Source organism: Borostomias antarcticus, assembly GCF_949987555.1.
Source record: "Borostomias antarcticus genome assembly, chromosome: 23".
Lineage (NCBI taxonomy): Eukaryota > Metazoa > Chordata > Actinopteri > Stomiiformes > Stomiidae > Borostomias > Borostomias antarcticus.
Genome location: NC_140256.1, coordinates 11,595,250 through 11,618,704, shown reverse-complemented (window position 1 = coordinate 11,618,704; position 23,455 = coordinate 11,595,250). Strand labels below are relative to the sequence as shown.

Genomic DNA, 23,455 nt, shown 5'->3' with positions numbered 1-23,455 from the left:
GATCGATCACGTACATTGGACATGACCAATCACGCACACTGGACATGACCAATCACGCACACTGGACATGACCAATCACGCACACTGGACATGACCAAACACGCACACTGGACATGACCAATCACGTACACTGGACATGACCAATCACACACACTGGACATGACCAATCACGCACACTGGACATGACCAATCACGCACACTGGACATGACCAATCACGTACACTGGACATGTCCAATCACGCACACTGGACATGACCAAACACGCACACTGGACATGACCAATCACGTACACTGGACATGACCAATCACGTACACTGGACATGACCAATCACGTACACTGGACATGACCAATCACGTACACTGGACATGCACATGCCGGTGTAAGCAGGCAGCATTGTCTCTGCAGTTGGTTGCTTAGTTGCAGAAAATACTACGGAGGAAGAACAGCAATGTTGAAAAGTAAGACAGTACATTTCTTTGCTTGGACTGAGGTGGAACAGTATCTCCTATAATAAAAGGTCTTGATACTTAACCTAAGATCTACCTCTCGTACACACTTACTCTCACTCAAACAAATCATCTTTAGGTCACCACTCAATTTAAAGTTGGCAAATATATGTGCATTGTGCACACTGCCAGTATGTTCAACACTTGCACATTCAAATAATGTTTCTGCTTTCTGTTGATGTAGTCTGGATAAGTCAAGGCGTCTTCGTTTTAAAAAGTAGCAAAAAAAAACAGTGTCAGCAGTGTTTTCAAAAGTCTCAGTTTTAAGAGCCCGAAAACACCGGGGTAGTGTGGACACATAAACGTCAAAAAGACAATGTGTTTTGGCACAAAAAGTGTCAAAAATTAGTTTCAGTGCAGCCTTATTTCCGCTGTTCCACCAACCACCCCTGCCCTCTGTTCTGGCTTGCCCGTCTCTCCTCATCCATCTCTGTTCTCCCTCCATCCATCCACCCTGACAATGGCTGAAAGACGTTGATTTAGGGCAAGAGCACAACCCGCTCTGGTCCTCTGATGAAGTTCTCCCTCTCTGAGGAGAGGGGTCCTCTGGGTGGCCCCCTCCTGACGAGCCCTGGCCAGCCACCCCTGCAGACCAACCTACTCCACATCACACGTGGATGGCTGCCCTCGGCGCAGAGCAGGGGGCCAACCTTGAGACTTGGAAGAGATAACTCTCCCTCTCTCGCCTCATCTGCAGGGAGGGAGGGAGGAAGAGAGGGAGGGAAGGGGATGTTGGATGAAACTGAGGGAGGGAGGAGGGAAAGAGACAAAAAAGGAGGGTAGTGAAAGAAAGGAATGGAGGGAGGGAGAGGAACGGAAGGAAGGAGGGAGAGAAGAAATGAGGCCAGTTGGAGAATCCCGCCTGCCTCGCCATGTTTACAAGGCTTTGATGCGGCGGAGGCCTCCCCCAGACACCCTGCCTTGGCGCCCCCAGAGACATGCTCATTAGGTGTGTGCTGTGTGCATCTGTCTTGTCTGTAGTCGGTGTGTGAGTGTGGTGTGTGTGTGTGTGTGTGTGTGTGTGTGTGTGTGTGCGTGTGTTTGTGTGTGTGTGGGGTATGTGTGTGTGTGTGTGTGTCATCAGATGAGGCTGTAGCTTGGCCTCCCTGCTGCTGAACCTGTTTACAGCCAGCCTGTACAGAGGCTGCAGAGAAGAGAACATTTGGTTACATAACCAGTCTGTGGCTCTGAGCCTGTGGCACCCACTGTCTTTACACATCCCTCCCTCGCTGTCTGTGTCCCTTCCTCCCCAATACAGACACACACACGCACACACACACACTCACACACACACACACACACACACATGTATGCACGCGCTAACACACTCGCATCAAATATGCATCACCAGACAGCCAGCCTGTCCATGTGTCTCCTAGACGTTGGTTTTCTAGCCTGCTCTTGGGGTCATTTCCTAGTGGGGGGTACGGGGTGGAGTCAGCTGTGCGTTGGTATATGGGTGACCTCTAGCCCTGAGGAGGGGGGGGGGGGACGGTCGAGTGGCTGTGGCATTACGTAATTCTGACAGACGGAGGAAGGAGTTCGGGGGGGGGGGGGGCAATGAGAAGCGCCTGTCCCACGGCCATTGCAGAGAGAGAGAGAGAGAGGGAGGGAGAGAGAAAAAGAGAGAGAGAGAGAGGGAGAGAGAAAGAGAGGGAGAGAGAGAGAGGGAGAGAGAGAGAGGGAGGGAGAGAGAGAAAGAGAGAGAGAGGGGGAGAGAAAGAGAGAGGGAGAGAGAGAGAGAGAAAGAGAAGAAGAAGAGAGAGAGAGAGAAAGAGGGAGAAAGAGAGAGGGAGGGAGAGAGAGAGAGGGGCAGGGGCACCGGAGGAACGGAGGGAGAGACGCGCGGCCGAGCCCCTACGGGCAGAAGAGGGAAAGACCGGACGACGAGACGCGGCGGGCGGGGAATCGGACGGAGAGGGAGAAAGTGGGCAGGGGAGTGGACGGATGAATAGATTGCGAAAGACAGAGGGGGTGCGGAGAGACACGGAGGGGTGGATAGATTCGGGAGGGCAGAGAGGGCGGTAAAGAGAGAGCCACGCTGAGCACCGTTGTTCCGTCTCCTCTCCTCGTTGCGAAAGCCCCCGCGCGCTGACCCGACCCAACCTCCGCTGAAAAGAGACGCACCACTCAAATATGCATGAGACGCCCTCTCTCGGTCTCTGCTTTGGGACTGTGCAACACACACACACACACACACACACAGTAGCCTTGGTGGCGGCGAGTGTAGTAGGAGGCCTGTGAAGAAGGCTTGTGAAAGGAGTGGGCGGCTGCTCTAGTCACAGCGTTCCTCTCGCTGCAGTCTTCCTGACACCTGTCAATATGTCCCTGGATAGACGAGGACTCTCGGGCGTAACGGTCGGAGTAGCACGCGCTGTTAAGACGCGCTGGTGGGCCTCGCAGTCCGGGTCTGTGAGAACGCTCTCGGACACGTTGGTGGGCCTCACAGCCCGGGTCTACTGCGTGTGAACTCTTAGCAGACACGTTGGTAGGCCTCACACTGTGAACTCTAGCAGGCACTGCTTGGGAATGAAACTCTACACTGCTCTGACAGTGTCTGGTTACCGCTCCTCTCTGTCAAGTGTGCATGTGAGAGAGAGAGAGGGAGGGAGAGAGAGGAGAGAGAGAGAGAGAGAGAGAGAGAGAGAGAGAAAGAGAGAGACTGGGTTTCTGTCTGTGATTCTGTGTGTGTGTGTGTGTGTGTGCGTGTGCGTGTTTGCTGACCACTGCATGATCAGACTGGTCCAGTTCTTGTCCAGATGCGGGGGCTCCAGAGAGAGAGAGGGAGAGAGGGACAGGGAGAGAGGGGAGAGAGAGAGAGAGAGAGAGGGGGACAGAGAGAGAGAGAGAGAGAGAGAGGGAAGGGGTATAGCTGTAGGAGTGTGTCCTCTGATCCCCCTGAGAAACTGCCTGACCAGAGCTCCTACAGTAGTTACATCACACCTCACATCAACCTTTCACCTCGCATTCTGACCGGCTAAGCTCCCCTACCTGCTGATGGCCCCTGTACACTCTCCGTCATTCTCTCTCTCTCTCTTTCTCTCTCTCTCTCTCTTCACACCAGGTAAGTGATCCATGCAATAGGAAGAGTATCTTGTCTGCTCAGCTAATTAGTTTTTCTCTCGCATAATAATAAAACACTTCCTCTTCATCACCGAGCCATGGATGGAATAATCTGACTGTCCCTCTCTTTTCTCCTTAACACATCGTATCTCTCTCTCTCTCTCTCTCTCTCTCTCAACCTATCATTCTCTTTCTCTCCTTCTCTACTGCTCCCTCTCTTCCGCCCCATGTTCACTAGGCACCTGTCGGTCCTCCCCTGTGGGAGCTGTGGCCACAACAAAGATAATGGTCAGATAAGGGGAGACAAGAGTGAGTTTTACAACTCTTACCCTCTCTGTGTCACGTAGACCTCTCTGTGTACGTGCCTCCTGCTGTGTGTCAGTCAGCGCAGGTAGTCATTAAAGCATGACCCGTTCAGTCTCTGTATTCCTGTCCTCCGCCCACATAGACCAAGGTAGGTTGTGTACTCTGTTCTAGCCCAGATAATGGCCCGCCAGGCCTAGCCTACTGTACAACGGATATGGAATAATGATCCCTATTGGAACACAGTTTGTTGAAGTTTACAGAGCACCTAGTTTATTTAGCCCTGTGACAATATTGGCTCACCCTGGAGCAACAGAGCGATTCCTTTTTTTTGTGGGGGGGTGAGTAGAGCTGAATAGCCCTCTCTCTGGCTCTGAACACCATTTATAGCTGCCACAGTGTTCCAGCTGCATGGATGAAGTGCTACACCGTTATCTACGTCAGTGGAATAATAAGCAACAGCTTATGAATCTTTCACATGCTCTATTTTCGGGCTGGCTGGCAGCTCGCTGGGTTGGCTGGCGCGCCTGGCTGCAACACGGGCTGGTATCAATATCACCTTGACAAAGGAACCCGAACCTGACCAGCCCCCCGCTCGCTGTTATGTAAGGATGTTTCTCTAAGGAGCTGATTGTACAGGGGGGGGGGGGGGGAGGTTGGGGTGGGGGGGAGAGGGGTGACAAGAGTTGGGCAGGCAGCAGTGTAAGCGTCTTGTGATAATCTCTTCGCAGTGTCATATGTTTTGAGGGGAAGTCGATGCATTACTATTTCACACGCACAGTTAGACAGGGCTCTTGCCTAACCTGTTTCCACAACACCTTCAGGACTGCGCTTGCGGGAAGTCATTTCGGTTCACGTGAAGGGCCGGTGATAAGGCTTTGTGATTTTTTTCTCTCTCCTGGCGATCGGCCCGAGCGGCGGAGCTTTGACCTCGGTGTCCCTCTGTCCAGACGGAGCACGCGGTCAGTCATCCGGGCCGGGTTGTCAGGCCGCCGTTGCATCTCTTTCCTTCTCTCTCTTTTTTCCTTTTCTTTTTTCTCCGTCTGAGGCAGAACCGGGCCCCTTGGCGCTGCGCTTGTCCTCGGGCAGGCCGAGACACAGGTCTCACCCTCGGGGGACCTGCCCCAAGCGCTGCTCTGCCCGTTAGTGGCGAGGTGCCATCAACAGAGATTTTGAGTAGAGGAGATGGTATCTTGGCGGAGAGAGAGAGAGAGAGGGAGGTAGAGAGAGAAGGGAGGAGGAGGGAGAGAGCGTGCAAAAGAGAACCTCAGGCTCAGTAGATAGTTTGGTTTCTCTCTCTCCTCTCTCTCCTCTCTCTTCCTGCCTGTTAGGACATAAATAGCTCACCGGTTCTCTTCCTCCATACCATGTGTTGTGCCAAGGAGTTTGGCAGGAGCTGCTGAAAATTGGGCGGCTCAGGCACATGAGCTGCTGAACATTGGTCAGTATAGGCACAAGGCACAGGGGCTGCTGAACATTGGTCAGTACTGTCACATGACCTGGTGAACATTGGTCAGTACAGGCACATGACCTGGTGAACATTGGTCAGTACTGTCACATGATCTGGTGAACATTGGTCAGTACAGGCACATGACCTGGTGAACATTGGTCAGTACAGGCACAGGGGCTTAGAGGCTTTGCGAAGCTGGCCTGTGGTTGGATAAGAGGCTCCACTGCCCTCTGCCTCAGCCTAGCCCTATAGCCTCCACTGTGTGCGTTGAATGTCACTGCCTGGGCGGCAGTAGCTCTGGAGGTAGAGCGGGTCGTCCAGTGGGCCGGCAGTTTGAGTCACGGCTCCTCCTGACGACTTGTCGAAGTGTCCTTGGGCAAGACACCGAACCCCGAATTGCCAGGCTAGTCCCTTGCATGGCAGCTGCTGCCATTGGTGTGTGAATGAGAGGCCTTCATTGTAAAGCGCTTTGGATAAAAGCACTCTAAGTGCAGTCCATTTACCATTAAACACTTCCATTGATGTCTCTCCCTCTCTCTCCCCCTCTCCCCCTCTCTCCACCTCCCATCACAGGGCCCTCTCCATGGATATTGATACGGACTATGAGCGGCCCAATGTGGAGACCATTAAGTGCGTGGTGGTGGGAGACAACGCCGTGGGCAAGACCAGGCTCATCTGTGCCCGCGCCTGCAACGCTACCCTCACACAGTACCAGCTGCTCGCTACCCACGTGCCTACTGTCTGGGCCATCGACCAATACCGTGTGTGCCAGGAGGTGGGCACAGACACGCCCCGTGTTGACACACACACACACACACACACACACACACACACACACACACACACATAGTGTCGCATGTACGTACAAAGTGATAGCGGCGCTGACCTGTGTGTTTGTGTTTCCAGGTGTTGGAGAGATCTCGTGATGTGGTGGATGAAGTGAGCGTGTCCCTACGGCTCTGGGACACCTTTGGAGATCATCACAAGGACAGGCGCTTTGCCTACGGCAGGTGAGGACACGCACACACACACAAACTGGGATGTACTGTTCACTTTTGGGCTAAGGGAACATGTAATTCAGCCAAACCGTGGTCACTGACCTCATAACTCGACCTGTATAAGCCTCTGACCACCTGCCAGTCCAGGGAAGCAGGTAATTGTTCTTCCTGTTCAGTTCTTCAGCCAGGGAGATTTTAGTATTTTGGCTACGACACTGCCGGTGGACTGACACCAATTAATTTTGCAATTACCATGGCAAGAGGTCCATGTTGTGACCATTAAGATAAAACATGCATGTACGCACACATGCACACACACACACACACACGCTTAGACACAGTAGCTGCCATGCCAGGTTTGTACAATTTGAAAAAAAAATATATAATTACAGTATATCCCTCCTCTACCAGACATGATGGGATCATCTGTCCCTCTCTCTCTCTCTCTCTCTCTCTCTCTCTCTCTCTCTATCCCTCTCTCTCTCTCTCTATCCCTTTATCCATCTTAGCCATAGCTCTGAGACCCTAATCAACCAGTTACACAGTCCTGATCTCAACCCAGACAGCAGAGCTTAACTCCACACAAACACACGCTTCAACGTGCTCCCACGCGCTTCCGGGCGCGCGCGCACACACACACACACACACACACACACACACACACACACACACACACACACACACACACACACACACACACACACACACACACACACACACACACACACACACACACACACACACACACACACACACACACACACACACACACACACAGAGTTCAGTCTCTACAGTGTGGGTGGGTCTGTTTCTTTGTGGGACACAAAAAAGACCGCAACCGACGTGTTGAGACGGAAGCCTGCCTTGGTTTTTTCTCGACAGCTCTTCCTCTCCCCTTCCATGTCTGTTTTCAGTGTCTACATATTTGTTTCCCCTGTCTGCATTTGCGAGTTTTCCACGCGTGTATGTGTTTGTGCGTGTTCTGTGAGCATGTGTGTGTGTGTGTGTGCCTGCCCAGTCAGCTGATAAAGAGACATTGCCAGCTCCGTTCTCTGCCCACCCGCCTGCCTGTCGAAAGGCCTGCCCTTCCCACCTCTGACCCTCTGTGGTTCTGGAAACCCACGTTCAGAAAGCCCGTCTTAAACTCTTCCTCCACATCCAGCAGCTTGTAATGCTTCTCTCCAGATGAGGGGTTCATACTGAACAGGCTTGATGTGTTCTTTACGGGGGTTGTTACCAGCAAGCTGGCAACCCGTTGATTTGTTGTAAACCTGACCGAAGAGACCGACGGACTCTTTAATGTAACGCCTGCATGATCTCTTAGTAACACTGGAAAGTTAGTCTGTATCAGGGTGATCTCTGCGGGCCTGTATAAACACACACACACACACACACACACATGGCCGTTACATAAGCCAGCCTTGCTGTTGACCTTTGTAGTATGAATTAACCACACATAAACATACACCCAATATTGATGATTACAGAAAATAGAAAGTAAATGATGGGTTGAGAGCTGGAAGGGCCACTGGTGTGTTTGTCTTATCATCTGACTCACAGATCCACAGTTTCACACGGACCTCCTCACTTAGGCACACAAATACTGTCTACACACACAAACATGCGCGCCCACACATACACACACACACACACACACTGGAGAGACACCACCTCTACCACGAGGGCAATGGCACGTACACTCAAGTATGGATTTAAACAGACTGAGCCACTGTAATGAGCCTTTGACAGAGTGCTAATGTAAATTCCTGTGTGTGTGTGTGTGTGCGTGCGTGCGTGCGTGCGTGCGTGCGTGCGTGCGTGCGTGGGTGTGTGTGTGTTCCAAATACTAACCCTATGATGTAATAGCTTAGCGAAGCGTTATGTCTGAGACAGGAAGAAGGTGTAATTCCATCTAGGTTACATTAGCTGATGTGGACATGTGGACTATGGAGTCTGTCTCTCTCTCTGCTTGTCTCTCTAGTCTGTTGATCCAGTAGACTTTTTCAACTATGGAAGCAGTATAGTTTATCATAGTTGTTTAACTGTACATGACTAGGCGTGCCTGGCCCGTTTAAGTATATCTTCAGCACACTCCCTGACCCAGAAGTTTGAATCCCACAGACTCCTAGCATTAAGCTAGTTAAGGTACCTTCAGAAATGGTGCATCTTGAATGCCTAAAAAAACAGATCTAGCCATAGATGCCGTCAAGATGGCGCCTTTTCATTTCCTTTCATTTCCAACCACACTGCACTGCTCATGCATCTAGCATGTTCTTTCTGTGAGCGTGTTCATGTTGAAAGTAGAACGACAGGCAGCTGGGGCGGTATAGAGAGCACTCAGGGCTGTTCTCCGGTGCCGGTGTCTCAGAGGCAGGGTCCTGACGGGCCGGTGGAAGTCCTGGTGTGCTAGAGAGGCCTGACGTCCTAGATACCGCAGAGCTCCTTTTCATAATGTCAGTAGGATACAGGAAAATGTCTCGAACCCCCCCCCCGGAATTTGGTTTTGAAATGCTCCCTATTTCTGAGGTTTCAAGGTTGGCAAGTATGGCAGGGGGGTGTACAGTAGAGTATCTCTCTGCAGGGGGGGGGGGGGGTACAGTAGAGTATCTCTCTGCAGGGGGGGGGGGGGGTACAGTAGAGTATCTCTCTGCAGGGGGGGTAGAGTAGAGTATCTCTCTGCAGGGGGGGTACAGTAGAGTAGCTCTCTGCAGGGGGGGGGGGGGGGGTACAGTAGAGTATCTCTCTGCAGGGGGGGTAGAGTAGAGTATCTCTCTGCAGGGGGGGGTACAGTAGAGTAGCTCTCTGCAGGGGGGGGGTACAGTAGAGTATCTCTCTGCAGGGGGGAGTACAGTAGAGTATCTCTCTGCAGGGGGGGGTACAGTAGAGTAGCTCTCTGCAGGGGGGGTACAGTAGAGTATCTCTCTGCAGGGGGGGGGTACAGTAGAGTATCTCTCTGCAGGGGGGTGTACAGTAGAGTAGCTCTCTGCAGGGGGGAGTACAGTAGAGTAGCTCTCTGCAGGGGGGGGTACAGTAGAGTATCTCTGCGGTATCTAGGACGTCAGGCCTCTCTAGCACACCAGGACTTCCACCGGCCCGTCAGGACCCTGCCTCTGAGACACCGGCACCGGAGAACAGCCCTGAGTGCTCTTGTCTGTTCCCTCTAACACCGTGGAAGTGTGTGTGTGTGTGTCCTGTCCGTTGTTCTATTCTTAGCCTCCCTCTCTGACCAGGCAGCCTCAGGAGCTTAGTAGGTTTATGAGAGAGAGAGAGAGAGAGAGAGAGAGAGAAAGTGAGAGAGAGTGAGAGTGAGTGAGAGTGAGACCGAGAGTGAGAGGCGCACCAACCCCAGAGGCCTACAGGCATACAAAAGAACACACACACTCCACTATGACCCCCCCCCCCCAAGCCTGCTCAGTGGCCCACACACACACACTCCTCTCCTCCATGCTTCTCACTGCGATTGACACACTCTTCAGTGACTGCTTGGTGAGCCTCACTCTCCCTCTTTATGCCTCCCCTCTTTTTCAACTCTGTTTCTACCCCACCCCCCCCGCCTCTCTCTCTTATCTCTGTACCACAGATCTGACGTGGTGGTGCTGTGTTTCTCTCTGGCCAACCCCAACTCTCTGCGCCACGTGCGGACCATGTGGTTCCCGGAGATCAAGCACTTCTGCCCCCGGACCCCCATCATCCTGGTGGGCTGCCAGCTGGATCTGCGCTACGCCGACCTCGACGCCGTCAACCGCGCCCGGCGACCCCTTGCCAAGTATGGCTGCCCCAATTTCCCACTTCCACTCGTTTTTGTAGTGACGGCTTACAGCAGTTTGATTGGGTCCAGCGTCCTCTCTCTTCCTCCGTCTGTGTTGTCTGATCTTGAACGGGACCAAAGCTCAGTTCCTCCACTGAGATGTGCAGCCGCCTCTGTACTTTTGTGTGTCCGTCCCTGTGTCTGTTCGAAGCATGCGATTTAGACCAATCAGGAGTACCCTATGCAAATCAGGATTGGGCCCGGTAAACACAGGTGTAATTCATCAAATTAATTACGGTCCCGTTCTGTTTAGTGGTCCAATCCCAATGTCCCCCCTAAACCCTCAAGCCCTGAACCCTCACAGACTTATTGACCTCATCTGGTAAAGTGGTTGAGTCCCAGAGGCTGCATGGGCTCGACATGGTATAAAAGGAATGGGACAGCACATTGGGACATCACGTTACGTTGACACCAAAACATATTTCTTACTATTGTGGGCTTGGGATTTTTGGAATGACAACATGCATTTCTCTACAAATAACTCTTTCCATACTGCTGGAAATCTCAATTCAAAGAACAGTACACCAATATGGAGGATTAATGTTATGCAGCTTTTAACTGGGGAATCATATGATTTATGGCAACATAAATGTATGTTGCCAAGGATCACCAGGATTACACAAAAACTACCAGAGTGATTTTCACGATACTCGGTGTAGGGGTGTAGCTGGGCCCAACCTAGAACCCATTACATTTTGGAGCAGATCAGAATCACTGAGCAGTACACAAATGAAAAGAACACAAAATTTGGCCATAATTGGTCCATTTCCCTGTACTTCATAGGGAGGTCTTCGGCCAGATTTACTGTACTGCCTGAGTGGTTAAGGCATTGCAGTAGTGATCTGTAATCCCAGGTTCTCATCCCGATGAAGATTGTTTTTAGTTAGAGAACATTGGCTCTTCGTTAAAATGAGGAGATAAATCAGCTTTAGATATCAACTTTACTTCATTTATTTGCTGTGTTAAGCAACCAATATTGTCTTGTTGTTTCTATGTACTAAAACAAAATGTATCATTCATGAGAAACAAAACAGATAAACACTGTATTAGGAAAAGTTAGATTTTAGCCTGGATCCCGTGGTATTACATATAAACCATATGCTACCTGACTCACTGGATGGATACATGAAATGAAAAGAAAACGTGGACATTTCTTGGACATTTCCCTTCACTTCATCTTTAGTGATCCGTCTTCTGCCAAGTTTACCGTATAACAACGATCAAACTCCCCAGCTTGGCTCGGCAACTTTTTTCGTCTCCCGGCACAGCAGAGGGCTAAAGCACATCACGGTTAGTAATCATTCAGTGTTTTCCTTCCCTCCTGTCAAGTATTTCCTTCTTAAATAGTTACATACGTTATATTTCCATCTTTATATTTCCACCCATCGCTGCAAGTCATTTCATAATTTCGCTGTTGGGTGCTTCAACCGACAACCAACATCAGTCAGCATCTATAGACCACCTATAGTTTAAGAAGCTGTGTCAACAAGAGCTAAGTTGGTTTGCTTACAGTAGACTACCTACTGATCTAACTATGTCAGTTATTTATAATTTTCAGTCAACTTAGCCATAATGGTGAGGTTTCCACAGGGCTTCTCTTGCCAAATATGACAAACAGAGTTGGCTAGATGGATGCGATGTGAAAGTAATGCCTTTTATTAGGGTGGACAATAGAACACAATTTATTACCCCGCCTGAAGTCTAGATAAGAATGACAGCTGTTAATGGTTGTAGATATATCCATGTCATTACTGTATCTGAATGCAAAAAAATGTCATCAGCGTAGATTGCTTGCACCATGTTTATGGCGTGATACATAGTTGTTGCTATTGTTATTCTTATTATTTCCATGTTATCTTTAGATGAGCACTAAACCTAAGAGTCATATCAGGTGCATCCAGGACATGCAGCTGGACACTGAGACAGGCACCACCACCCAGGGGGACGTCCTCCTGACCAGGTACACCACCCAGGGGGACGTCCTCCTGACCAGGTACACCACCCAGGGGGACGTCCTCCTGACCAGGTACACCACCCAGGGGGACGTCCTCCTGACCAGGTACACCACCCAGGGGGACGTCCTCCTGACCAGGTACACCAGCCAGAGGGACGTCCTCCTGACCAGGTACACCAGCCAGAGGGACGTCCTCCTGACCAGGTACACCAGCCAGAGGGACGTCCTCCTGACCAGGTACACCACCCAGGGGGACGTCCTCCTGACCAGGTACACCAGCCAGAGGGACGTCCTCCTGACCAGGTACACCAGCCAGAGGGACGTCCTCCTGACCAGGTACACCAGCCAGGGGGACGTCTTCTTGACCAGGTACACCAGCCAGGGGGACGTCCTCCTGACCAGGTACACCAGCCAGGGGGACGTCCTCTTGACCAGGCACTGCTGTGCCAGAGGCTCCCCCTCCCTGGAGGCTTTTCACTGCCACCTGAACAGGTCCATTCCAGGTTGATGTGAGATGTTTTAAATAATGTATGTCATGGCAAACTTGAGTTTCCAATAATTTCTACAACTCTTATATTTCTGTGATAGAGTGATTAGAGCACATACTATTTTGTTACAAAACATTCTTGAAGTTTGGTTCTTTTATGAATTTACTATGGGTCTACTGAAAATGTGACCAAATCTGTTGGGTCAAAAATATACACGCAACTTGAATGATCAATTTGGTCATGTAGAGTTGTCATTCACATTAACTTTGTGCCATGGCCTCTTCTTGCAAGTGATTGTGATTGACTACAGCTGGTGACTTCTCTGAGCCCATTTAAATATGGCTCATTTGATACAATCATTAGACTCAGCCACAAACGCCATAATTGGAATGTCAAAGGAGCTCAGCACATATCTGAAAAACCATTGACTTGAACAAGTTAGGAAAGTCACTTGGAGCCATTTCAAAGCAGCTTCAGTACAGGTCCAAGATCAACTGTACAAACAATTGTTTGTAAGTATAAAGTGCATGGCACAGTTGTGTCACTGCCACAATCGGGAAGAAAACGCAAGCTATCACCAGAGCCACATGTGAGCGCAATCACCTCACAGCAAGAAGGGTGGTTCAGTGTCTTGCTCAAGGACACTCCGGCACACTCCGGAGGCTGGGATCGAACCAGAGACCTTGCGATCCCCAGTCGGCCGCTCTACATACCGAGCTAGGTGCTCCTCACTGTGCCAACACCCACAGCCTTAAGGTGTTTGGCCGGGCATACTGTATGTGCCAACCTTCAAGCCACCTGCCAACTACACTGGTATGTTTATTTTATATCTGGCTATGTAATACTTTTGGTTTGTGGCTATATTTTTGTATCATTCCCATTGCCAAAACAAACCATACAAGATGGTGCACATATACTCTGGTATAAGTGGTGCCAAATAAGATGGTGCAAGTACTGTATACTCTACCTACCGAGCTACGTGTGGCCCACTATGCCAACACCAACAGCCTTAAGGTGTTTAGCTGGGCATATTTGCCAACCTTCAGGCCACCTGCCAAGTACACTGGTATGTTTATTTGATATCTGGCTATGTAATACTTTTGGTTTGTGGCTATATTTGTATCATTCCTTTTGCCAAAACAAACCGTACAAGATGGTGCACATATACTCTGATATAAGTGGTGCCAAATAAGATAGTGCACATATACTCTGATATGAAAGTCAAACTTCATGAATGTAATAACAGATAATGAAGGAACTTTGAATACAACTACTAACAGGGCATTACAGTTGTGGTCAAAAGCTTACATACACTTGTAAAGAACATGTATGTCATGGCAAACTTGTGTTTCCAATAATTTCTACAAGTCTTATATTTCTGTGATAGAGTGATTAGAGCACATACTTCTTTGTTACAAAAACATTCTTGAAGTTTGGTTCTTTTATGAATTTAATATGGGTCTACTGAAAATGTGACCAAATCTGCTGGGTCAAAAATATACACACAACTTGAATGATCAATTTGGTGATGTAGAAAGTTGTCATTCACATTAACTTTGCGCCACGGCCTCTTAACTTCTTGCGAGTGATTATGATTGACTACAGCTGGTGACTTATCTGAGCCCATTTAAATAGGGCTCATTTGATACAATCTTTAGACTCAGCCTCAAACGCCATAATTGGAAAGATGCTCAGCACATGTCTGAACAATCATTGACTTGAGCAAGTCAGGAAAGTCACTCTGAGCCATTTCAAAGCAGCTACAGTACAAGTTCAAGATCAACTGTACAAACAACTGTAAGTATAAAGTGCATGGCACAGTTGTGTCACTGTCACAATCAGGAAGAAAACGCAAGCTATCACCTGCTGCTGAGAGAAAATTGGTCAGGATGGTCAAGAGGCTGTGCAAGAAGGAATCCCATACCCTAACCCTAACCCTCCAGAACCAGCACCTTAAGGCTCAACTGAAGTTTGCTGCTGATCACATGGACAAAGAAAAGGCCTTCTGGAGGAAAGTTCTGTGGTCATGAAACAAAAACTGAACTGGTTGGCCACAATGACCAGAAATATGTTTGGTGGAGAGAAGGCCTTTAACCCCAAGTGAGGCCTTTAACCCCAAGAACATCATGCCTACCATCAAGCATGGTGGTGGTGGTGGTGGTGGTAGTATTATGCTCTGGGCCTATTTTGCTGCCAATGGAACTGGTGCTTTACAGAAAGTAAATGGAATAATGTAGAAGGAGGATTACCAAAATCATCAGCCAGAAGGCTGGGTGTTGCATGGGCACAGTTGGGTGTTCCAACAGAACAATGGTCCTCATTCCTGAACGCAGATAAGAAAAAGTTAAGAAATTTCTTCTTAACTCCACTTAAGAAGTTCCCGGGACAATTCTGGCATTCCTGAATGGTTTCTTATCTGGGATTTGTTCTTATCTAAGAACAGGAGTTAAATGCAGTCGTAGGTAGGCCAGATTGGAGTGTCCCCATGTTTGCAAGGGCTGAATTTATGAGAAATCCGAGGTGATTGCGTTCACATCAATTCTACAGACATCCTAGGCTTGAAATGAGAAGAATAATAAATACGAGAATATTCGTATAATTTCCAATTACGTTTCACATTTATAGTCATGATTCTACGAGGCATCGTGGTGTCCTAAAATAAATAAAAGCTCTACACAAACACTGCAAATGGCAGTGAATGAATAAATAAGCACTAAACTCAGTCGCTATATTCAGACTCGGCACAACAGCACCTTATATTCTATAGTCGAGAGAACGGACACATCTACATTCTGTAAATAAACGTGAATATCCATAACTAAAATATATCATATGGGCCCACATAATATAGATAGGGCACATCAAGATCCACAAGTAGCCTACTCATGCATTTAACTAAACTGTACAATTTAATCATCTGCTCCCAGCACATCCCATCCCTTTCATGTAGGCTATATTTTGCCTTTTGTATTAAAAGTCCATATATACCGTCTTGTTTTCTATTGTTATTTTCTATTGTTTTTTTCACCTTGCTTAAGCTTAGTGTGCATGTTATAAGAGCCAGTGGAGAAACATCTCACTGCTCATTTTACTGGTATGTTGCGTGACGAATAAAACGTCGAATTTGCATGTGAATTTGCATAGGTGTGGCAGAACCTGCTGGACTTTGACAAGAAGAGGGTGGTGTTTGCTGCCAGACACCAGAGCAGGCTGGACACGGGGAAGTTCAGGTCTCCTAAGAAGAGGCAGGAGGTCACTCCAGGGCTGGAGAGTGTGAAGAGTCCTGCACCCTCAACCACTGCCCTGCTTGCCCAGTGGCCAGATTGCTGCCACCTCATTGAGACCATCTTCGTCAAGCTCTGTGCCATCCTCCGCAGTCCCAAGAAGAAGGGGACTGGCACAGTGTCCAGATGGGATGGACAGAGGCATGGTCACTGGGCTTGTGCCCCTCTTCCCCTTTTACCCCCCAGAGGAGTGAACAAGGGGAACAGGTCTACTACTGTATACAGTAAATGTACATGTAAAAAGGTTCTCTGTGCAGTGTATAATACTGAAGTGTGCTCCATAGGTCTTTTACTCTTCCAGAATTTTTTTCAAATGGCACTCGCTAGAGTTGTTTCATCTGTATGTGATGTTTGTTTTTACAGTGAGTTTACAGTTGCAGTAAGCACCTAAGTGTGTGGACACCTAACGGCTGTGTTTGATCAGTTGGGTCATGGGTGTGGTATTTTGAAAGGTAGTGTTTTGAAACATCATGTTAGATTTCTGTGTCTTGTGTGTTTAGTGTTTTGCAAAACACTGTGTAGTGTTTTGCAAAAGGCTGAGAATTTGCATATAGTACAGATCTGCGCTGAGGTTTTGCTCCTTGAGGGTCAGGTTTCACTAACTTTGTGTTCTTTTTAATTTTGGTGTTGAAGTAAACTAAAAAACAAAACAGTTATCCTTTGTGTTGTAGCACAATAATGGCTGATTGAAAATACAAGTTTGATCATATCAAAATGTATGCTTTTCTCCTTTTGTTTTTTGTTGTGGATATGTGTCTAAATGTATATATTCACTGTAGGATTATTAATACATCACTAATATAATGTAGAATAATCAGTAATGTGTAAACACATTTCTGGCAATGATGCGACTCGAAGCGGGAACCTTGGCTTTAGCTTACTCTCATATAAATGTGACAGGTAGGGCACTAGCCTCTCCTAACCAATGGTCCCTACTGGGTCCTAGCACCCTACCTGTCACCTACTGTAAATGTATATAGAAATAGAAGTATAAGGTTTTTATATAATTTATGATATACATCAACATTTAAAAACTTTGGTGATGGAGGATGAGGCCATAAAAATCCCCCTTTTCCCTCTCTTTTCTTCTCCTCCCTTCATCCCCCTTCTTTTCTTTTCTAACCCCCTTAACAGACCATTTGTTCCCCAGCTTTGCCGCAGTGGTCGAGAGGTTAAGCTGTTGCAGTAGTAATCTGTAGACCCTTGTTCGAATCCAGACCAATATTTTTTTATGCCTCTGCCCGGCGCATCCGTGGCCGGATGGCATTATGTCCGTCTGTCCGTCCGTAAGTCCGTCCCATTCTTGTTAATGCGATATCTCAAGAAAGGCTTGACGGAATTTCTTCAAACTTAACCAGAATGTCCAGTTGGACTCAAGGATGAACTGATCTGATTTTGGTGGTCAAAGGTCAAGGTCACCGTGAAGTCACAAAAGGAGTTTTTGGCCTGGTGAATGTGATATCTCAGGAACGACTTGAGGGAATTTCTTAAAATTTCGCCAGAATGTCCAGTTGCACTTGAGGATTAACTAATTAGATTTTGGTGGTCAAAGGTCAATATTACTTGACTTAAGATCAAGTTCACAAAACATGCTTAGAGCAACCTGACGGAGGCATACATTCGCAAAGCGGTATTTCTAGTTTTCTCTTCATTACAATGAGGAGTCAAATGAGCTTTAAATAGATAGATATCAACTTTATTTATTTGCTGTTTAAGCAAACATCTTTCTATGCATGTAAAACAAGATAATATCTGATTCTCATTCACTATTAGGAAACATTACATTTTCTTAGCCTGGATCCTGTTGTAAGCTATTTCATATAAACTGAGTGTGATTTTACCTATTTCAACATGAGTTACACCAACAAAATACATTAATGTTGGGAGGCCTGTGCTCTCTGAGGACCCTTTCTAGTTACACCTGTGTTTACCCTCCTCTGACATGTCAAAATGGCTGATGTGAAAAGGGCCTGATGTGAAAAGGGCCTATCTTAAAGATGATTGCTCATAAACCTCCGCTTACTTCACCACTTGGGTGTGATTTTTTCCATTAAATCAAACTTAGTTTCTTTACACACACACACACACCATCTCCACTACTGTATCACACTCTATTCATATCTACCTCTCCGCCTACGGCTCTAACTCGCCCCTCCCCCCCTGCGTCCCTCTCCCCAGACCCATCAAGCACACAGACATCCTCCCCCCTGAGAGAGGCCACGAGGTGGCCAAGGAGCTGGGCGTGCCCTACTACGAGACCAGCATCGTGGCCCAGTTCGGCGTCAAGGACGTCTTCGACAACGCCATCCGGGCCGCCCTCATCTCCCGGCGCCACCTCCAGTTCTGGAAGTCACACCTGAAGAAGGTCCAGCGGCCCCTCCTGCAGGCGCCCTTCCTGCCCCCCCGTCCCCCGCGGCCCGTGGTGGGCATCCCCGACCCCCCGCCGACGGAGGGGGAGGCCCCGGACTCTCTGTTCTGCCAGCCGCTGTGCGCCGACGTGCTCTTCCTCCTGCAGGGCGGCGCCCGGCGCGTCTTCGCCCACAAGGTCTACCTGGCCACGTCCTGCTCCAAGTTCTACGACCTCTTCACCCTCGACCTGGGCGGCTCGAGCCCGGGGGAGGAGTGGGGGGGCGATGGGCGCTCGGAGAACGGCGAGGAGGAGGAGGAGGAAGAGGAGCAGAGCAGGCGCGGGGCCAAAGAGCAGGCGGGGCGCACCAAGAGCCTGGACATCGACAAGGAGGGCTGCGAACGGGGCTTGAGGGGGTGTAACGGACCCCCCCTGCTCCAGCAGGGCTCCCTGAGGACTTCCCAAAGCGACAACGCCCTCCCCGCCTCAGCGCGGTGGGCCGGCCGCGCCCTGTCCGGCTGGGGGAGGGGCTTCCTGAGCGTATGTTTGGAGCAGGTGGACGACCCCATGACGGGACGGCCGCGTCTCATGACCGTTGTGGCCATGGACTGTCTCATCCAGGAGGAACCCTTCCAGGTAACAATAAACAAACGATAACATCGACCAAACCTTATCAGCCACGGAACAACGGCACTACTAACTGTCATCTACATCATCTTAGAACTCCATAAACATGCTTCCCGCTTTATCAGAACTAAACTAAACCAAGCTTACCTCACCTCGCTGACCTAACCCTAACCCTAACCCTGACCCGACCCGTGCTGGATTGGTGCCTCCCCCAGGCGGTGCTGCAGTACCTGTACACGGGCAGTCTGGACGAGGGCCGGGGCGACCTGATGCAGGTGGCCACCATCGCCGAGCTGCTGGAGGTGTTTGACCTGCGGATGATGGTGGCCAACGTGTTGAACCGCGAGAGCTTCATGAACCAGGAGATCACCAAGGCCTTCCACGTCCGCCGCGCCAACCGCATCAAGGAGTGCCTGAACAAGGGCACCTTCTCCGGTAACCCAGCTGCCTTGTCCCCTCACCCTCTTTGTCATCCATCAAGCCTGTGTGTGTGTGTGTGTGTGTGTGTGTGTGTGTGTGTGTGTGTGTGTGTGTGTGTGTGTGTGTGTGTGTATGCGTGTGTGTGTGCGTGCGCGTGCGCGTGTGCGTGTGTGTGTGTGTCGTAATTAGTCCTCCGATGTCCATTCTACCACAGTCTCTTGAAATGCACCCGCATTGTACATTTCATCATGACATTGTTGTATCGTCATCGTTATGTAGACAAAGGTGTGCCTCAAGTCCATTTGGTGTCATCTGACCTCTTGTAGATTAGTCCTACTGAGTTCCTCTGCTGTGTTTTCTGTGGCTGTCTGTGTGTTTGTACCAGCTGCCTAGTCCATGTCGTCTGTGTGTGATTCCTGTGTGTGCAAGTCAACAACTGTCTACACATACACACTTTCTGAAGTTTGTCCTCTGAAGTTTGTCCTCGTGAAGTTTCCCTCGAATCTCACGTCCTATAATCCGTCTTTTGTTGTCAGTTAACTGGGGGATTTGACTCTCCCTGACACGACCTGAATAGAGATTATATAGATGCTTTGGATTTCCACTCTGCTACTGCAGTTGAGGGATTTCCACACGCACGTTTCATCAGCTGTACTCTAGCTGAACTCGTTTAGTCTCTCGCTTTAGTTTGCCGTCTTGGACCTGGGAGGGGACGGTCTTGTGGGTGCAGGTCCAGGGGGTCTCGACAGTCTCTGTCCCCGCTACAGAGGGACCTCTGCGTCTGTTCAGCCTTCCATCGTGTCCCTGTATGTTAGCGTCCTTCCTTTCTCTGTGTCTTCTAGAGCTCTGTCTATCTGTCTATTTATCTCTTTGTCTGTCTATCTGTCCACGTCTCTTTGTGGGTCTGTCTGCCTGTCTGTGTGTGTGTGTGTGTGTGTGTGTGTGTGTGTGTATGTGTTGGTCTGTCTTGTCTCCCCTCTCTGTAGCCTCCACTCTGTGGCACACTCCGAGATGAGTGCTCTTTTCCCTCCCCCCGGTTTTAGATGTGGTGTTCCGATTGGACGATGGCTTCCTCCCGGCCCATAAGCCCCTGCTCATTTCCAGCTGTGATTGGATGGCCGCCATGTTCCGTGGCTCTTTCATGGAGAGCTACATCGAGGAGGTGAGTCTGGAGACAGCACACACACACACCAAGGTGGGCGGCTGTGGCTTAGTGGTAGAGCGGGTCGTCCAATGATCGTAGGGTCGGCGGTTCGAATCCCGCCTCCTCCTGTCCACATGTCGAAGTGTCCTTGGGCAAGACACTGAAACACAAATTGCTCCCAATGAGCAGGCTAGCACCTTGCATGGCAGCTGCCGACATTGGTGTGTGAATGGGTGAATAATAGGCCATTGTAAAGCTCTTTGGTTAAAAGCGCTATATAAGTGCAGTCTACTTACCATTACACCATTTCCACACTGCAGGATTTTGATTTCAGCGTTGATAGAAGGGTTACTGTGAGGAGAGGTGTGCGCGCGCGCGTGTGTGTGTGTGTGTGTGTGTGTACAACTCACAATCTAAGGTTCACGATATGATACAGTAACAATAATATGAATAGTATTTTTCCCCCCAGGGATGCCTTTTAAAAGAGCATGTTGGGAAATGAGAGGCATTCCTTGTCTCTATCAGATTCCTTTGCTAATGAACGGATGAAAACGTGAACGCCTGAAATGTAACAAGTTATTGAGTGTTGACTAACTTGCGGGAACAACTGCTAGTTAGCCAGCAAGCTTGGTAGCATCCAGAACTGAGAGGTAGCCTCACGTTTGCGTAACCGCTAACTGTTTCATCAGCTCGACGATGCATAACCGTCACATTTACCGTATCGCGATGTATCATATTACAGTATTTGGCCACATGCCTATTTTACAGTTCGTGTGTGTCAGGTGGAGGGTAAGCTTTGGCTCAGTGTCCCATGAGCCTTTGTTTCCCCTGTGTTTGTGTTGAAATCTCAAGAGCTCCTGGCTTCCTTTGAGGGCTCATATGCCACAGAGCACACAATGTCCATACAGCCAGTGGCGGCACACAGACTACAGACCTGTCTATACAGGGTCTACAGCACACAGCCTCTAGGAATGCAGTTAAGCACACACATACACACACACATACACACACACGCATACGCATACACACACACACACACACACACACACACACACACACACACACGTACTGTACAAACAGACGGAGCTCTGTTTATGTGGAACACGGCAGCAGCACTAGCAGGAAATCGGCTCGGCTCAGGACTTTCTTGGTCATTTCCTGTCCACATCCGCCCGGTGGATCGGAGGCGGTGTGATATCCTATCAAATCAAAACAGCGATAGGCCGAGGGCCCGGATCCGCGGCTCCTTATCTACACGCTGTCATTTCACACTCTTATCAGATCCGCCTCTGATCCGGTGAAGAGGGGCAGAGCTGAAGGACGGTCTACAGTTCCGAAACTCAAGGAGGTCTGCATGAGTGTGGCAAGGTCATGCCTGTGGAATTAACACGCCTCTTCGCTCTGCGACCTGGTTTCGGACCGCGCGGCGGTCGGGACGAGGAAACGCGCGTTCTCGTCGGGAGAGCTACCCGATAGCCGTACGTCACAAACTATCGGCCGCAACGGCGGAACACGGCACGCCGCGGTTAAACGCCGTGCACTGCAGACGGTTCGCCCGCGCGGCAACGTGATGCGGTACCGCACTTTCTTTAGCCACAGAATCCCTCTATCCGGGTCAGTGTTCCCTGAGCAGCCGGTCCGGTTACCCCGGGCCGCTGTCTCTTGACGGCTCGTGTTCTGGACGGTTCTGGCCGCTCGTCCGGGGTGTCGCGGCCTCGACGTCCGGGTCCACCCACTCGGGACGGAGAGCCTGTCACCGGGCCTCTGGGTGTCCGCTGGGCTGTCTAGCGCCTAGCTGGGAGAACAGGATCCCCCCGGGTACGGTTACACGCCCCGCCGGGTTTGGGTTACGGGCCCCTCGCTCGGCCGGATGCTGAACCCGGGAAACGGGACGCTGCCGCGACGCTTTGGCTCGATGACCTCACAACCTCAGTTAAAGCTGAGCGGAATGGTGGAGAGAGAGAGAGAGAGAGATATTGAGAGAGGAATAGCGCCACTGTACGTCTCGCCCCCGAGACACAGGGATCACAACTTCTGTCTGTCAAGTCTGTCCGCACCATGGGCAAGTATTTGTTAAAGTTTTTAGCCAATCACATCGCATTGGGCGGGTGCATCTTGGGAATTGTTAAAGTTTTTAGCCAATCAAATCGCGTTGGGTCTCTAATTGCGTTGGGTCTAATTGGGTTGCAGTGGGCAGGTACAGCCTGTTAAAGTTCTTAGCTGAGGATCAAGTTCAAACAGTATGTAACCACCTCAGTGACAATAAGAAACCTAATACAAAGCTTGTAGGGGTGGCATTAACAGTCATTAAGAGGTTGATTTTGCATCAGGAATATTGGTCGTGAACGCTGAAGAGCTCAAATTACAGACAGAGCCCGATAAGGATATGAAATGTTAATGTTTTGGGGCAGATATAGCTGTCAGTAGGCAACTCAATGAAATTAATTTGCACACCTACAGAAAGATGTGGCGTATGTTTGCTATGTCAAACGTTGGCTACTATCTGAATTGTTGTTTTGGTGACGTTGGCGATGGGCATGTAGGCCTGCCTAGTGAAGCCCTATTCGCACGGTACTACCTGGGAAGATAGTAACTGCATAACTGCATTGTGTGACACGCTGAATGTGACGTGCTCTGGCATTTTTGGCAGCAGTGCCCTTTATACAGGCTATTTCTACCGTTTGAAAGAGGAGATCCTTTGCTTTCCGATGGTGTAAAATATGTTTGTTTTGAGACTCTCAGTATTGACTGCCTGACTCACCGAAGGTGGTGGTGGGGGCTGGGGGCATCCGGGGCCTGTTGCAGAGTGAGTCGATCTAGCGATACCCCTCATTTTAGGATAGAGGGGACCGGCGTGAGGGGGATTGTGGGGCTAGACTGGCAGCGTTAGACACTGATTAGTTGCTGGTGTCTATGGTTACACTGACGGCCTCATGCTATGCCCCATTGTGGCGCTCTTCATGGCGTGGAGGTTGGCACGGGCCAGTGGGCAGCTGCAGCGGCAACAAAGAGCCAGACAGCGACGGCGCACAATGTGAAGCATTTTTCAGTCTGGGTGCGTT

At 49.6% G+C, this 23,455-nt stretch overlaps 1 protein-coding gene across 2 annotated transcripts in view; it reads left to right on the top strand.

The window, feature by feature from the left end:
* The window catches only part of rhobtb4 (Rho related BTB domain containing 4), a 43,717-nt gene that overhangs the window by 14,441 nt on the left and 5,821 nt on the right, over nt 1-23,455 (top strand). For both annotated transcript variants that reach the window (XM_084456995.1, XM_084456996.1), the window contains 6 exons: nt 5,897-6,098; nt 6,230-6,333; nt 9,902-10,087; nt 18,034-18,838; nt 19,045-19,264; nt 20,293-20,411. In XM_084456995.1, the coding sequence (XP_084313121.1) occupies nt 5,907-6,098; nt 6,230-6,333; nt 9,902-10,087; nt 18,034-18,838; nt 19,045-19,264; nt 20,293-20,411 (1,626 nt within the window). In that variant the 5' untranslated portion in view covers nt 5,897-5,906. The remainder of the gene's footprint in view (nt 1-5,896; nt 6,099-6,229; nt 6,334-9,901; nt 10,088-18,033; nt 18,839-19,044; nt 19,265-20,292; nt 20,412-23,455) is intronic.